This window comes from Anolis carolinensis, chromosome 4 (assembly GCF_035594765.1).
Source record: "Anolis carolinensis isolate JA03-04 chromosome 4, rAnoCar3.1.pri, whole genome shotgun sequence".
NCBI classification, from domain to species: domain Eukaryota; kingdom Metazoa; phylum Chordata; class Lepidosauria; order Squamata; family Dactyloidae; genus Anolis; species Anolis carolinensis.
The window spans coordinates 44,601,297-44,615,399 of NC_085844.1; the positions used below are offsets into that span (position 1 = coordinate 44,601,297).

General features: G+C 37.1%; 1 protein-coding gene across 8 annotated transcripts in view; it reads right to left on the reverse strand.

Annotated features, from left to right (window-relative positions):
* The window catches only part of chd7 (chromodomain helicase DNA binding protein 7), a 148,348-nt gene that overhangs the window by 68,052 nt on the left and 66,193 nt on the right, over positions 1 to 14,103 (reverse strand). For all 8 annotated transcript variants that reach the window (XM_062980342.1, XM_062980341.1, XM_062980343.1 and 5 more), the window contains exon 4: positions 6,020 to 6,435. In XM_062980342.1, the coding sequence (XP_062836412.1) occupies positions 6,020 to 6,435 (416 nt within the window). The remainder of the gene's footprint in view (positions 1 to 6,019; positions 6,436 to 14,103) is intronic.

Sequence of the window (14,103 nt, forward strand, 5' to 3'; positions counted from 1 at the left end):
CCACATTTCCCTGCTGCCATTGCAGTAGGTGTACTACATATACAAAATAATACACAGGTATGTGTATTATTATCCCCATGGACATCCTATTTGGACTTAGTACATTTGAGCCTACAGTGGGGTGAGTAAGCTATAACTACTTTATGAGTAGCTTTCCTCAACAGGTAAAAAAAAGGTTAGTAATGGAGAATAGTAAAGTTTTTCCTCAAGGTAAGCAGGAAAATGGAAGTAATACAAGTGGAAAAATTACTTCAGTGCTAAGAAATATGAAAACAATTACTGCCAAAAAAGAGTATATAAGAGCAATCAACAGGCCAGTTCAAGCAATGCTGCACAATTCCCACCACAGTATGCATGATTAAATATGTTAGCACTTCCTAAATTAACACTTATGAAGGTGCTAAATATCCCACTTTATTGAGTTATTCCTGAGCCCAAAAGCTATTCTAATAAATTGAAGCTCTACTTGATATAGATCCTGAAGTGATATTCAAGCGTGAGAATCTTTAGATGCTGTAAAGGGCATAAGGTAGATCTCTAGATGTTACAGTCTTCATCTTCCAGCCTTTGCCAGCATAGTCAATGGTCAAGAGATTACTGAATTTTTTGTTACGTCTACCTCCTCACTTAGCTCTGTGAAGAGTTAATTCCACCATTTGGTACCCATGGAAAGAGCTTTCTATAGGAAGTTGAAGCTTTTGACAAGTAACTGGAACAGTGCACTAAGTAACCATAAATCAAAGTGACTGACAAATGGATTATGATTTGGATAGCGTGAGCTTAATTGTTGGTTTGATTATTTATGTTTTAATTGTTTGGTTTGAACTGTTAACTATTTATTGTAATATATGTGTGTATGGCATCAGATGAAAGAACTTCAACCATTTAAGATATGTGTATAACATCACACAAGCTACAGAAAATAGCACAGATGTGCTATTGACTATGGAATACGGAATAGCTATTGGCTATGGAATGACTACTGAAGACTACTTAAGGAAGAAAGAGCAAATATGGGGTTATATTTGAATGCCAAGAAAACAAAAGTCAAGGACACACATAATTCATATCACTTTAAAGTGACATAAAAAACAGCAGAATTTTTCAGGACTGTCTATACATTAGCTGAACCTTCAATTAAATGGACCCTGAATTCAAGAAGTTAGAATTTAGTAGTGAACTTATAAAAGAAGAATGTCCTCAAATATAAGGATGTATAACTGAATAGAAAAGTAAGAAACACCCCAGGCTATTTATATTTCCAATTTATAGTTGTGAACCTTGGACAATGAAAAAAACTGATGAAAAGAGTCAATTCATTGAAACATGGTGCTCAAGGAGTGTTTAATGGACACCACAAACTGCCAAAAAGATACGAGAGCAAACTGGGCCTGAATGCTCACTAGAAGTCAAAATAACTAAACTTGATATATTATTGAACTTTAGAAATATCAAGAGATGATATAAGTAATTGGAAATCACTTCCAACCCATAGTAAATTATTGGCAATCTTGGTACAGATTTATACTTTACTGGTGTGTTTTAGGATCTTGCTTACTGTATGAAGTTGCTATGCAGTGGCTACACAGTGGTCTGCTATCCGAAAGTGAGCCTAGTAGCTTAATATGAATAGTAAAAGGCATTGACCTCTAGCAGTGACTGTCCAATCCTTCAAATTCAGTATAATTCAGGTACCTTATCTCTATCTATATACATACGAAATCAATATCTACATCTACATCTCGTACATACCACAAGTAGCATCCCAGTCATCATGCCACCATATTCTTATAGGTCTATGTCTAAAAATTACTTCTATTGGGAGTACTTCTGTTTAATTTGAGCTGGGCAACAGAATAATCATGCTAAATTCAATGCAACATATACTTAAGGTGCATGAAACAGTCCTTACTTGAAATTTTTTTTTATTGTTGAGTGCCTTCAAGTTTTTCTGGCATAAGGCAAATCTGTTATTGGGCACTCTTGGCAAGATTTTTTTCATAAGGGGTTTGCCACTACCCTCTTTTGAAGTGAGAGAGTGTTATTTGCCTAAGGCCATCTAATCAGTTTTCATGGCCAAGTTGGGATTTGAATTTCACATTTGCAATGTCCTTGTCCAACATCCAAACCGCTACACCATACTAGAAAGGAGAACTGATCATTCAACAGGATAGCTCTCAAGCTGGAGGGTTAAGTCAACTAAAGATGAATCTACACTATAGAATTAATGCAGTTTAATACCATTTGATGTCATAGCTCAGTGCTAGGGAATCACGGGAGTTGCAGTTTTATAAGGTCTTTATCCTTCTCTGCCAAAGAGAGCAAATGCCTCACCAAACTACAAATCCCAAATTCCATAGCATGAAGCCATAGCAGTTAAAAGTGTTGTCAAACTGCATTAATTCTACATTCTAGATGTATTGGAAGATTCATTGTTTCAAACTAGTAGCAGACTTTGAATAGAGCTGCACCCCTGCTGTTCACAATCTAGGTACAGAAAAAGTATGCAACAGCCATAATAATGATGAGATATTCATAATTTACCATTATCTGAATTGTTTTTTATATTCTTATTGCATTATTATTTTCCTCTCTCCTGTAACAATGCAACATATCAAGGAAATAAGCAACAAGTCTCTGACCAGCTCTATAGCTATTGCTTGACAGATTAATGGTTTAACCTATTGATTCACTTAAAATCTTAACTCAATTATGAGTGTCGCTGGACAGATTTCTTAGCTTTTGGCATTCCTTATCTTACAAGGCAACTTTCTTTCACAAATGTTGCATGTATTTAAACATCGTCTTCACCAATCAGTAAAGTTAGAGTGAGTTCAGTCCTCATAAACGTGCAGAAAAGCTATGATTAATATTACATTTGTTATTTGTTCAGTCTATCAGTATAATGACTGGAGATTATTTTCAAGAGTCCTAAGCTTTTACAATTCATCTTTCTTCTCTATTTAACAACATGAGTGATAAAAAACCACTTAATTACAGAGTTAGTATTGCAAAACCTGCTCTTCAGCTTAGAAATGGAGATGAGCACGAACCCCCAGAGTCTGACATGACTAGACTTAATGTCAGGGGAAAACCCTTACCTTTACACCATACACCTCAAAAGTGCCTTTGGTTAGTCAAAATAATATCTCCAAATAGTGAGTTAGCCATGTAATTCTTGAGATAAAACATCAGAGAATGATTCTGCATGACACTATCAAATGGTTCTTGCTTCCTATTATTTATGCAGATTTTTGACATTACAATAGAGCGATCCAAGCAGTCATGCTGGCCACATGACCTTGGAGGCGTCTACAGACAACACCGGCTCTTCAGCTTAGAATGGAGATGAGCATCAACCCCCAGAGTAGGGCATGACTAGACTTGATGTCAGGGGAGAACCTTTACCTTTACTATGGCAAAAAACAAATATGAAGCTGAAGTATAAAGTATCTATCTAGGAGGTATGTTATCCCAGCATCCTCAAAATGACATAATTTAGTTCCTCTTACTATCTCTCTTTATTTTGAAGTAAAGATATATATGTGTGTGTGTGTGTGTGTGTGTGTGTGTTCTATTAGTTTTTACTTTAAAGTAAACAACAAAACTAAACAACCAAAACACACAAAATTTGGCCACAAAAGACATGGTCACCCATACTGTGTTTATACATAAAAACAAACAAACAATACAATTTGAAAATCACTTTAAAACCCCCAAAAACCTAATAATGCTCTCTGCACACGCGCAGAGCAGCCCCCACCCTTGGAATAGCTACATCACTGACAGGCTCACGCAGCAGCTCGTGGAGCCCAACCTAACTTTTTAAACGGTTACTGCACTGACCGGGGCTGGTGGCTTACGGAACGCGAGGGAGGAGGACATTGACAGGGGAGGCGGCATTGCTTTTTGCCCCAGTTGAAACAGGCCTACTCGTCCACATCAGGCAAGTCTTCCAGAGTGCGGAGGAGGAGGAGGTAGAGAAGAAAAGGGTGAAGGGAAGCTTTCTGCTTTTCATGCTTTTAACAATTTATTTTGTTTTACTTCAGTCAGGGGCTTCTCTGACAAAATGGGCCCACATCCCCCTTCTGCGGCTCTTCCACCCTCCCTCCCGTCCTCCCTCCGGCCGGCCCCGTCTGAAAAGGCCAGAGCGCACACACTGGTGGGAGGGAGGATGGAAGAGCCAGGAGGGAATAACCCTTCCTTACCAGCCGCGCTCCAAAAGGCTGTGAGGCTGTTTCTTTTAGTTCAATCAAGTGCTTCTCTGACAAAATGGGCCCCATTTGGACTTCAACTACCACAATCCCAAACTGGCTATTTGGGATTATGGGAGCTGAAGTGCAAAACACCTGGAGAGTCCAACAAGATGACTCAACCGTCTTATAAGCAACAAGGACAATACATACTAATCTGGGAGACTACTTCAAACATTCTGAAAACAGGGAAATTCCAAACAGGACACACTCAGGGCCAGCTAACACCTCCCAACACAGAATTCCCCCAGCCAGGAAGCAGCCAGGCTATCACGCTGCAAGCCCATTACATGCTAATCAAGGTGACACATTGCAGCATTCATTCTTGCCTCCAACAAAGAGTTCTTTCTCCCACACTGGACAAACTGTATTCCACAAGTATACAAACAACACTTGCCTGTCTGGTTCCTAGCAAGAGAAATCCATTGAAAAAAAACAAAACCACACTCCCACTATTACAACACTCTACAACCAGGACAGTGAAAACACAACAACACTCTGAAAACAGGGAAATCAGGGCCAGCTAACACCTACCAACAAACGATTGCAAATGAACAAAACCATAAGAAGAAAACGGCCAGGCTTTGCGGCTGCAAGGCTATTCACTACTATTCCAGCTGGCCAACAAATTATTCCCATAAACCACAGCAACGCGTGGCTGGGCAAAGCTAGTGAATTTATAAAAAGTTAATTTTGACTGTTTAAGGATACCATTCCATGAGATCATGAGGAAAATCACGTTCTAATCAAGTTTTCTTCAGTTTACATCTATTAAAAATGTTTCTACAGATCGATAGTGGCCACACAAATAAGTTTTTAAAATTATCTTCATATTCAAGTCACAATTCCAAAAGGGATTTTTCAGTCCTATTTATTTCCTACATGTATTGCAGACATATATGAAAACTGAGATCCTCTCATTTTAGGTATCAAAGCACTGACCAAGAATGATGTTCACTGACAAAATAATTAACACAGGGTTTTTTTCCAGGACACCAAACATGCTTCAGATACCATAAAGATTAATTCACACATGAAAGTAAACAGCAATGTCTCTTACTACCTCATCATACTGGGGCAAACTGTCCCTTTGTATGATGCCAAGTGCCATCACATGATGCTCGGCAGACTCCACCCCAATTACTGTCCAAGTGCCGAGGAAACGTTGCAATGACTGAGAGGTAAGTGGGTTTTGGGTAGCTCCAACAGATATACCCACATTTTGGGCCCTTTCCCTCATGTGCTGGGGGAAGGGCAACCTGGCAATGCCTTGTGCTGTTATCTCTGTCTGCAACTGCCAGCAAAACGGAACAGGACCCAGGTAAATGTGAAGACGTCCCTAGGATCATTTCTTAAGCTTCATGAATATCAAAACAGAAAAAAGGAAAAAGCAGACACATCTGACTGAAATAGTTACCCCATCACACTTGGAAATGTGCAGATTTAGTGGACACCAATACTGTAAAAGTAATGCAGTTTGACACCACTTTAACTGCCATGACTCAATGTTATGGAATCAAAGGAGTTGTAGTTATATGAGGTCTTTAGTCTTTTCTGTCAAAGTGTGGATGCCTCACTAAACTACAACTCCCAGATTTCCATAGCATTGAGCAATGGCAGTTAGTAGTCTCAAATTGCATTAATTCTACATTATGGAATTCTGGATATTAGTCTAGCTTTGCCAGCAACTTAAATATCACTTTAAGATTGCATTTGTAACAGAGTAATATACCGGGAAAACTAATATATTAACAAAAAGTACATACTTTGACTTTTTGTTGGTCTTGGGTTTTGGTGTGGTGTTTTTAGCTTTCTTCTCCTTTGGCTCTTTAGGGATCTTAGGGGTTTTGGGAGTCTTGGGTTCTTTAGGCTCCTTCTTCTCCTTCGGTTCTTTTGGATCTTTTGGGTCTTTTTTTACTTTAGGCTTTTTCTTCTTCTTTTTCTCTTCTTGGGAACAGTCCAGTGATTTCCTGGTAGGATCCTGGCTGTCAAGCCCACCAAGAAATCCTTTACTGGGACCTTCTGCAGCAATGTGATTGTTTTTCTTTTTCTTTTTCTTCTGCTGGGGCTGCTGTTCAATGGATGGAAGGTAATCATCGCTTTTCAGTAGCTGGGCATTCGGTCCACTAACCTGAGTCATGTCTGGCACTGATTTCTCTAAGAAAGATTCTGATGGAGAATGCTGGGAAAAAACAAATGAGGCATTAGATTAATACATGTTTTAGATTTGGTGTTTAGAAATGTTATTGACTAAAAATGCTGTAAAACATATATTTTCAGACGTGCTAGAACCACCTCCAAAACAAAACAACTTTTACACATTTAGTATGCCACAATTAGGTCATGAATATACAAAACATAAGCCTATGAACTCCATCAACATATTCTAGCTTCTAAAATAGATAATGCAACAAAGATCTCTAATTCCATTACAACATGCTCAACAGGCTCACAATAGGGCATTTAAGAACTTTAAATATTTTAGTATGTTCAGAATTAAATGGTAAAAAATAATAATAGTGATTTGCAAGACTGCAAGACAACATGTATTTATTGTTTTCTACCAACACTGAAAATGCCAAAATACAAAGTGATCACTTTCTGCATTTATTCAAAAAAAACAACAACAAATTGCTGATACAAATTGTGTGGACCTGTTGTTACTAGCATATTAGTAACCGAAGGAGTATCAGAAAATACACTACAAACCAAGATTTGATAGAACACATAGTTACCGTATGTAGTAAAACATTAACTAAGCAATGCAAAATGAAGCATTCTTTCATTAATAAAATTTTGAATAAAAATAGTGAATGCATAAGGTATCCAATTAACTAGTTTTTAAAACTACTGCTCATATTGGTTGATCCCATTGACTGTGCATTGAACAATATATAGTAAATAATTAAATAATTATATATAATAAACTATGAGATCTTTCTTGTCAGTCTCCTTACTGTATCTGGTGTGCATCACACTGCAGAACTTATGCATATAAATGATGGAAATAAATAAATAAATAATTATGCAGTTTGATACCACATTATTATGCCATGGAATAATGGGAGATGTAATTTTACAAGGTCTTTAGCCTTCTGTCATATAGTGCCTCACCGAACTACAGCTCTCAGGATTCCACAGCATTGAGCCATGGCAGTTAAAGTGATTTTAAATTGCATTAATTCTATAGTGCAGATGCAACCCTGGATCGGTATTATATGATCTTTTTCTCATTGATTTGTTGATATGCTGTTCCTATCAGATAACATTACTTTTACTTACTTTCATTCTCATCTTAGTTCAGTTTGTCTCTTTATATTAAGGAAATTGTCCCTGGTATCTGAATTTCCATCTCTTGTTCTCTTAACAAAGAACAGATTTAGAAACCCCAGTCCATTTTAGGATAATGTACAAACTTTTTATTAACTTAATGCATCTACACTATTTTTTCAACAAGACATTCAGGGCTGTTGTCAAATTTAAAATTATGTATCAAGAAAATTAAAATAACAAAATAGTAAGTGCTCAGGAGACTTCCATGCCTGAAATGAAAAAGGGTCTAATAAGACATTATCTAACGATGGGACATCTTGTAGTAACACAAAGGCCTCTAGGATGGCAGGAAAGATGAGCACTGAATGAGTAAAATAGAAGCCTAAGGAAACGGAAAAGTGTAAAACATGTTTTACTAACAATGAGTAGAGAAGTCATGGTTTGTGTTAACTTCTGTAGTGCAACACATGGTTTAAGCACAGTTTAGGAAAAAAACAGCCAATCCAGATGATACCTTATTGTATCATGCAGTTGTGCTTATAATATCTATTCTACTAATTCTGTCTCTTCCTTCCAAACACACATAATTTCTTGGTAAAATACAGAATGTATGTTAAATATGTGTTAAATATATGCCTACACCTCAGCCTTCACATTTTGACCAATACATCTATTATCAGCTCTCCACAGTTGCAAGTTCGACTTCTATGGATATGATTAAAATGTTCTTTCTGGGAACCTCTACAGCCTCTAGTGTGACTCTGTGGTAAACGTCTGGTAGAAGACTGAGAGAGTCCTAGAGAGAACACTCTCAAGGATTGCCTAGGTCCTCCAGTGAGGTTCTGGTCTACTTCCACCAGAGATTGACCAGAGTCATCCTGAAGGACCGGATTTCCTAGAGAGGTGTTTTCTCTTGCGGTTTCTTCTTCTTCAATGTTTTGACACTTTTGTGAGAGCCTTGACTCCTAATCCCAGTGAATCTGGAGAGCTGGCAGTATGTACCGATGAAGACACATTTCTTTATTTCTTCATGTATTCAATCAGGTCCTTTTTGATGATTCATCCATTCATTCTTTTGCCTTTCCCTTTCTGTCCTAACCCCTTTCCTTCTCAATGTTTGACTTCTGCTTTCTTTCACTCTTGTTTTCTTTTTAATTCAACAGTATGCAATATACTACCAACATCCAGACTTTGGCTTAATTCTCTTCTCAGATATTATCATTCTTTACTTATAACTGTAGGATTTATTGGCATAGATTTCAAAATTCTGATAAGATTTTGCACATCTCTAATTTCTAACAAGCCTGGAAATCAAAAAGGAGCACCCCAACCCTGCAAAATCTTAACACAATTTCTACATTGTTGATTCCTATTGCTTGGACAGTGGACACTACCTTTGCATCCAATGGGAATTCTTATACGAATTCTGTGCCCATATGATCTCTTCAACTATGAAGATTTTTAAGAACTGCATTACTATCCATAACTGTGGACATAAAATAGAATTAAACTATTTTCAATGTTAGAACAATTTAAACATAACCTTTAAAAGATAACGATGAATTAGAAACAAGATAGTTTATTTAGCATCACAAATTGCTAAACTTTGTCTACTTAAGAGAAATGCGTATACACAGACCCGAACTTTCATCATAGGCAGGGGATGTTAATTTTTAAAGTGAGAGGTATAAATTCTGAATACTTTTTTCTCCAAAAACCCAGTCACTGTATCCCTTTCCTAAGCCCATGAATTCTCTCAAACTTACATACAGTATATATATACATATATGAATGATGTACTGAAGATTTTCAATGTATGTTTTGCTACTGCAATTCATAAGGTTGTAAAAAAAATCATCCTACACACTAAAGGTTAAATAATCCTGTGTAATAGGGAGTAAGCAACAATCTTGTTTGATTATATTTCTGGTACATTTGAAAGAATTCATAAATGTTTGAGTGTATGTTAGACTCATGTACCCCTTAAGTCTTTTAGAGAAATATGTAACAAAGAACAGATGGCTTCTTTTAGTCATGTGTTTAAAACGAGGGGCTCACATTAATACCCATGCAGCAGACTACTGGGCCACATCACCTGCCTAACCAGCCACATGGTACTTTCTTCAGTAATGCTATTAAATTTTACAGTGGGCATTCTGTCAACTCCCACTGTCTGACCCTTAATACTATTAATACATGCCAGAAGTATACAGAACTCTCCAAAACCACTTAGAACAACAAGTGTGCAACTATCCAACTTGTGATGGGATTTAAACACACACCTCTACAGAACTTTGTAAGTTTTGCTTGATAAAATGAACACCATCACAAAATTACCGTATTCTGTAAAGACATGCTGACCCAAAGTTCTGATATTCAATATAGTTATAACTATTACTCTGCATTGAAAAAACTGTACTTATTAATTATGTGGTATTTGTTGGGTGAATTCATTTGTTAGCCATGTTATAACAAATGCAAGAAATTTAGGCTTTGATTCATGTGTTTAGTTAAACAAGGATACAAAACAGTGTATGAACCAATTTTCACTCGTGGTGAACTATTTTTGTTTATGTTTGTCCCCAAATTGCCCAAAAATGCAATCTAGCTTGTACTTCTCTGGATTTCCAAATTGTCTTTCTCCAGTTTTCTACATTCAAAGCTAGATTTTTGGGTTGGGGTATTCTTTTCAAGCTGTGTTTTGGATTGTATTATAGGTAATACTTTGCCTGAAAAAGTTATTTGGGATCTCCAATATGTAAGATCTGCACAAAAGGTACTAGGATGCAATGGGCTGTATTTCCCCACCTCTGAAACAGAAAAAATGTTTAAACTTGCAGAAATTGGGGCACCAAAACTAAAATAAAAGAAATAAGTTTGTGTAATATTACATATGTACATATATGAAACACACACTGCTGCTCTTCCTATGAAAAATACAGAAAATCTCACAAATCGGCTGCAATTTATCAGTGGTTCTCAAACTGTGCTCCTCCAGATGTTTTGGACTTCAGCTCCCAGAAATCCCAGGCAACTTACCAGCTGTTAGGAATTGTGGGAACTGAAGTCCATAACATCTGGAAGAGCACAATTTGAGAACCACTGGGATACTCAAAATATCCCTCCCTTTCACAACTTACTGTACTTGTTATGAAAGAATGCAGGCTTGTTGTAGACATTTATGTTTGGTTACAGAATCACAATTTACTCGTTCCCTGAATTAGCTCTCAGTGAGACCCACCATTGATGTGGAGATGCACAAATTTCCATAGTAAGGTTGTATTCTGTCCAGTTTAATATCTTAGACAAGTCTGGTATTTTATCAATTATGCAAATTTTGAACCTCTGTTCCAAAAACCTAAATGATACCCGAGAAATCACAAAGTTATTTTGATATTTATGTTAGCCTTAGAAGTAAATCCACCTCAGTGCAACTATAAAGCAATTATGTGTGGAAACAATTTAACTACAGAAAAGGATATTTGTTTAAAGCAACATTAAACCTAACTCACTCCACTCTGTGTAAAAACAGCCATATGCATATCTCTTTGGAGACCAGCCAAGTAGAGGGTAAGCCTGTGAATTGGATTTCAGGATGATCTTAAGATGCAAATGGGGTTCATATGGATTCAACACAATTTTTCAAATAGCTATATTCCAAACATTGTAAGTCTTTAGAATTCAATCTCTCTTTAAATGAACGTAAAAAATCAGAAGCATGGGATAGTGGTTTGAACTCTGTACTGTGACTCTTGAGACCAGGATTTGAATCTCCACTCAGGAAATCACATTCTACCCAGCTTCAGAGAAAGGAAACTCATATTATCCTAGCTTAAGATAAAGGTGGGCAAACTAGCCTAACCACCAACTGCTCCAGCTTCAATATTTTCCTCACACAGATAATTCTGGTTTATATGCTCTCACACCAACGAAAAACTCTGATCATGAAATACGGGAACCATCTGATAGCAGACACTGATATGTTTTACACAGGCAGTCCCCCAGTTACGAACAAGATAGGTACTGTAGGTTTGTTCTTAAGTTGAATTTGTTTGTTTTAAGTCAGAACAGGTACATTTTTAAAGTGTATCTTTATATGTATGTATGTATGTATGTATGTATGTATGTATGTGTGTACCCTGTTTCTCCCAAAATAAGACAGGGTCTTATATTAATTTTTGCTCCAAAGGATGTTTTAGAACTTGTTTTCAGGGGCAGTCTTATTTTTCCAAATTGACTTTTTAAATGAACTATATCGAGGGCTTATTTTTGAAATAGGGCTTATTTCAAGCATCCTCAGAAATGTTGAAAAATCATGATATGTCTTATTTTTGGGGTAGGTCTTATTTTGGGGAAAACAGGGTATGGATATGTGTGTGTGTGTGTAAGCTTTGGATAGCATAGGGAAGGGTTAACACCCTATGGCGTTCGTTTTGCTGTCCCTTTTCAGAAAATTTCACCTCACTTTCTGTCCATGTGATAATCATTTCTTGAAAAATGTGGCTTGTTGTAGAAACAAGAATTGGTGATAAACCCTCATTTTTTCCCCATGATAACTCTTTCAGGAGTGAATTTAACTTCCTATGGGTAGATTTCTCTGACTTCCTGTTCTCTCACCCCTGTTCTTAACAATGAGTCATTTGTAAATTAGATGTTTGTAACTCAGAGACTCCCTGTGCATACAAATAAGAAATCTTTGAGATGGGACTCAAGTCTAAACACTTATTTATTTATCATGTCAGAAGCGAACAGATGGTACAAGCTGAAATGTATTTGAAACACAAGCAAAGTTTTAAAAAACTTGGCATTATATTAAATGTCCTTTGACCAGTAACTAGCCGCTTGGAGTGCCTCTGGTGTTGCTATAAGAAAGTCCTCCATTGTGCATGTGGCAGGGCTCAGACTGCATTGTAATAGGTGGACTGTGGTTTGCTCTTCTCCATATTCGCATGTCGTGGACTTCACTTTGTAGCCCCATTTCTTAAGGTTGGCTCTGCATCTCGTAGTGCCAGAGTGCAGTCTGTTCAGCGCCTTCCACGCTGCCAGTCTTGTGTGTGTCCAAGGAGGGAGTCTCTCATCCGGCATCAGCCTGTCATGTCTAAACATTGAAGTCATGTATATTTCATGTATCCTGAAAATAATTTTATCAAATACTTCCAATAATTTAGTGAGCTGTTTTAAGTCGGATACTTAGGCCCAAGTGTTCTTAAGAACATTGGGTATAGCAATTAGATGTTGTATACACTCGTTCAACTTTTCTGCTGCTAATGACTGTTATTTTGAACGTATGTTTTTAAGCATTACACATGTTAAGGGCACTGTAGGCTCTTATAGATAAGCATGATGTTAAGTAGTTTATCCATGCATTTTATTATTTACTATTTACTATAAATGAATAAATCTCAGGTTTGCATATCTCCTATTATGATCAACCCTCATTTTTATCAGCCTCAAAGGCTGCTTACAGAAATTAAGCCAGAGACAGAGAAAAATTCACAATCATAAAACTTAGAACCTAATTTCATCATCGTTCGAATTCAAAAGAGTTTAAAAGTGTACCAAAGATTGAAGTGAACTAGGAAGCGCCTAAATTCTTTGAAGGAGAATGAGCCAGGACTGTGTTTCACATACTACAAGAAATATACCACGTACACACTAACACTCACTTACTAATGTCTGCTCATCTTCAAAACAATAACTTTCTAAGAGATTATATCACCTGGCTGAAGCATGATACCTAGCTCTGTTTCTAGCATGATTAGAGCCCTCCTGTTTCTGCTTTCTCTTTTTGAGATGGCATGTGAACTGAGAACTGACGTATAACACAGGGATCAAGATCCAAAACAGCTAGACCACCTAACCCATGACCTTGCAATTGTGTACTTTTGCAGCTTTGATGTGGATTTTCTACCACTCTAAAACTTTGAATTTCATTTCCTGAGGTACAGTTATTTGGAATAAGCTTTTAAAAAGGTGATATTTGGAGGCATACTTTGTTTCCAACCTCTACTGGAATCCAGGTTGAGAACCCTCCTGGGATTGAACCCAGACAGACATGTTTTACTTTTAGGTAACCAACTGCCTAAAGAAATGGAGGGCTCTCGTTCTCTGGTCATCTTCAAAAAGAGGCTAGGCGGCTGCCTGCTACGGATGAAATGAGCAGGGTATCAAACCCCCATGGCCTTTGGGACCCCCTTTGAATGCTATGATCCTATGAGTTACTTTGATAGCTGGTTACTTTTTTTTAAGGAGCAAGCTGGACCTACAGTTCACTAATTTTCAATATAGAATAAGTGGGTTTCTGCCTGTTATTTGTTACCAAATTTGTTCTGATTCACTATAATTAATGGAAACTGGAGGAAGAAGGGTTACATGGGTAGCAGTCTTGTGATGTCTCTTAGCACAGCTTGTGAGCAGCCTTGAATAAGGACAGTAGGAAGGAGAGTAATGCACTGAAAATACAAGCTGTGTTAGATACTCAAGTTGTAGTTTTAAAAAAAAGGTGTTCTAAAAAGTTAGCCCCTTCTCCCTTACTTCATCCTACTAAAAAAAAAAATTACAAGCTACTGCCAGAGGG